Source organism: Chenopodium quinoa, unplaced genomic scaffold (genome assembly GCF_001683475.1).
Source record: "Chenopodium quinoa cultivar QQ74 unplaced genomic scaffold, ASM168347v1, whole genome shotgun sequence".
Taxonomy (NCBI): domain Eukaryota; kingdom Viridiplantae; phylum Streptophyta; class Magnoliopsida; order Caryophyllales; family Amaranthaceae; genus Chenopodium; species Chenopodium quinoa.
In genome coordinates this window covers 12,587,281-12,590,634 of record NW_018742738.1, presented here as the reverse complement: position 1 = coordinate 12,590,634, position 3,354 = coordinate 12,587,281, and the positions used below count along the sequence as shown (strand labels likewise).

The following is a 3,354-nucleotide window of genomic DNA, read 5'->3' as shown; positions in this document are numbered from 1 at the left end:
ACTCCTAGTCCTAGATCCAGCCGTCCCCGGTGACCGGCTGATCACTAACCTAGGTCGTGTCGTGTGCTTCCGTGGTGCCATTTCAAAAAATAAAAAGAAAATTAAGAGTAAGAGAACTGACAGTTACCTGAACGAGTGACGGTTGATGAAGTTCTGAAAATCCTGTGTAGTCGGCTTGTCAGAACAGGCGGTAGGCAGAAAAGGTCCGAAATGTCAGAGCAAGTTCAGGGGTCCGAATGTTCTCAAAAAGTTCTCAAAGTGTGAAAATGACTCAAGACAATCCTCCCTTATATAGGCGAAGTGAGAAGGCGAAGGGTCACTTTCAGAATTCAAAATTTGGGCGGGAAAATCTCTCGTCCTTTCGCCGACTGACACCTGTAGAAGGTCGCCGCCTGTTACAGTGCGACACCTGTCACAGGTAACACGTGACCAGTCACGTGCCACCTGTGAGGGGCAAATGATTAGGGGATTTTGCTCCTCCAATCGGAATGCGCCACGTGGGCCAATCAGGTCCTGCCAAGTGTCCCCCAGTTGGAACTGTTAGGGCTTGCCACGTGGCACGCGCTTATTCATCCACCTTGGACCTGTTATGTCATGACATGTGGCATACTCCATGCCTAATGGAGAAACCGGCCACCCAGGCCCAACTTCCGAGGGAAGCCCAATCGGCCCTAGGTTAACCTAAACCTAGGATGGGCACGTTTCCCAAGGTTATAAATACCTCCCTTAATCCTCATTAAGGGGGATAACGAAAAAAACACATTAATTACACACAGTAATAACCGGCTGATCTCGCTAACAAAGCAGATTACCTACATTAAACACTCTCACCTAGAGAGACTCAATCACTTTAATTTCCGCATTAATTACTCCTTAATCAGGTACTAACTTGACCGTTGGAGGCGGAGCTCCCACCACCAGGAGTCTCCGTTATTTTGCAGGTACAGGCGTCCGGTTCCAGTCTCGAAATTGTAACTCTCCCGCAGGACATCAGAAAACCCCGAAACAATAGGCACTGTCCACGTTAATATAAAAATGAGAGTATTTAAAGTATCATTCATTGTAAAGCCCGGGTCACACACTAATTAATTATTTAAAAACTATACTCTCTTTTAAATAATCGAGTTAGATTATTATACTACACAAGTGCAAAGTGCAAATCTTTAATGTAGATAGAGGTCATTTGCATAAGATTATTCTCTTTTAAAATAAAAAAAAAAAACAAAAATACACAAAGGGTAATTGGTTACCATCCTAAGGAGAAATCCAACAGCATTTTTGAAGCAGCAAAGTCTTTAGGATCACCAGTTGAATGTGGCATAAACCACTTACTCGGGAGCGAAATTCCGATTTTCCCTTTTTGAGATTTCTACAAACAAAAAAAATAAAAATAAAATATATATATTAGCCCTGTTTAGCCCTGTTTCCTTCAAAATTCTAACATCTTCCTGCAATTGTTACCACCAAATAATCAGATCATCGCCGCCGCGCCATTTGATATGCAGTGGTACGCAAAAGTAACTCATTGTCCATCATGTAATCCTTATAAGCTTATGTCGAATTTATTGTCACACTATCAATGTACGTACGTAACTATTAAGTCCAGAGGCAGGGTGCCAGGGTGTTTTACCTTATAAAGGTTGTAGGAGTCAACTGCTTTACGACCCTTTTCGGCTTCAATCATGAAGTCCCAGGTACTTTTTCCTCTACCACCTTCATCCCCTCTTCCTTCAGTCTACCACAATTACCATTAATCAATTAGACATACATACCAATATAAGTCTAACTTTTGCTACAGGGCAAAATAAACACTTGAATTATTTCAATTTAGTTTCTTGAAAAGTTCGTGCAGTCATTATTGACATGTTTAATGAAATTAATTGATATATGTAAGTTCAATTTAAAATTTTCAAAAATATAACAAGTCACCTAAAAGAAAAGCATGTCGTAACATATCAGTACACTAGTAACATGAGAGAGTGTAACCTGAAGAGCGGAAGTAGAGGCACCAAAGATAAAATCAGCAGGGAAATCTTCCTTTTTCAAATCGTCTTTGGGCGGCGTGTAAATCGCAGGTTGGAGGCCATCAACGATGGAAATAACCGGGTTCACAACAGTGTTCACTCCATCCTTAACAATATTAGGAATAAGTTTGCATGATATGTTTGTAGCACCAAAAAAGGAAGATTTCCCTGCTGATTTTATCTTTGGTGCAAACTTATTCCTAATATTGTTAAGGATGGAGTGAACACTGTTGTGAACCCGGTTATTTCCATCGTTGATGGCCTCCAACCTGCGATTTACACGCCGCCCAAAGACGATTTGAAAAAGGAAGATTTCCCTGCTGATTTTATCTTTGGTGCCTCTACTTCCGCTCTTCAGGTTACACTCTCTCATGTTACTAGTGTACTGATATGTTACGACGTGCTTTTCTTTTAGGTGACTTGTTATATTTTTGAAAATTTTAAATTGAACTTACATATATCAATTAATTTCATTAAACATGTCAATAATGACTGCACGAACTTTTCAAGAAACTAAATTGAAATAATTCAAGTGTTTATTTTGCCCTGTAGCAAAAGTTAGACTTATATTGGTATGTATGTCTAATTGATTAATGGTAATTGTGGTAGACTGAAGGAAGAGGGGATGAAGGTGGTAGAGGAAAAAGTACCTGGGACTTCATGATTGAAGCCGAAAAGGGTCGTAAAGCAGTTGACTCCTACAACCTTTATAAGGTAAAACACCCTGGCACCCTGCCTCTGGACTTAATAGTTACGTACGTACATTGATAGTGTGACAATAAATTCGACATAAGCTTATAAGGATTACATGATGGACAATGAGTTACTTTTGCGTACCACTGCATATCAAATGGCGCGGCGGCGATGATCTGATTATTTGGTGGTAACAATTGCAGGAAGATGTTAGAATTTTGAAGGAAACAGGGCTAAACAGGGCTAATATATATATTTTATTTTTATTTTTTTTGTTTGTAGAAATCTCAAAAAGGGAAAATCGGAATTTCGCTCCCGAGTAAGTGGTTTATGCCACATTCAACTGGTGATCCTAAAGACTTTGCTGCTTCAAAAATGCTGTTGGATTTCTCCTTAGGATGGTAACCAATTACCCTTTGTGTATTTTTGTTTTTTTTTTTATTTTAAAAGAGAATAATCTTATGCAAATGACCTCTATCTACATTAAAGATTTGCACTTTGCACTTGTGTAGTATAATAATCTAACTCGATTATTTAAAAGAGAGTATAGTTTTTAAATAATTAATTAGTGTGTGACCCGGGCTTTACAATGAATGATACTTTAAATACTCTAATTTTTATATTAATGTGGACAGTG

The 3,354-nt window shown here is 38.9% G+C and overlaps 1 protein-coding gene across 1 annotated transcript; it reads right to left on the bottom strand.

Annotated features, from left to right (window-relative positions):
- Positions 1 to 943: 943 nt before the first annotated feature.
- Positions 944 to 2,397, bottom strand: LOC110724098. Its single transcript, XM_021903493.1, has 3 exons — positions 1,987 to 2,397; positions 1,631 to 1,735; positions 944 to 1,448 (listed from the first exon to the last, which is right to left on the bottom strand). Exons 1-3 carry the CDS (start codon positions 2,395 to 2,397, stop codon positions 1,329 to 1,331), a joined length of 636 nt encoding a protein of 211 aa, XP_021759185.1. The 3' UTR covers positions 944 to 1,328.
- Between the last annotated feature and the right edge of the window lie 957 nt (positions 2,398 to 3,354).

What these genes read in the sequence shown, in the direction of transcription:
- LOC110724098 (XM_021903493.1), bottom strand. Translation starts at nt 2,397, where the DNA reads ATGAGAGAGTGTAACCTGAAGAGCGGAAGTAGAGGCACCAAAGATAAA. An exon ending in CCTCTACTTCCGCTCTTCAG is followed by an intron (nt 1,736 to 1,986) that starts GTTACACTCTCT and finishes TAATTGTGGTAG; the next exon opens with ACTGAAGGAAGAGGGGATGA. An exon ending in ACTCCTACAACCTTTATAAG is followed by an intron (nt 1,449 to 1,630) that starts GTAAAACACCCT and finishes TAACAATTGCAG; the next exon opens with GAAGATGTTAGAATTTTGAA.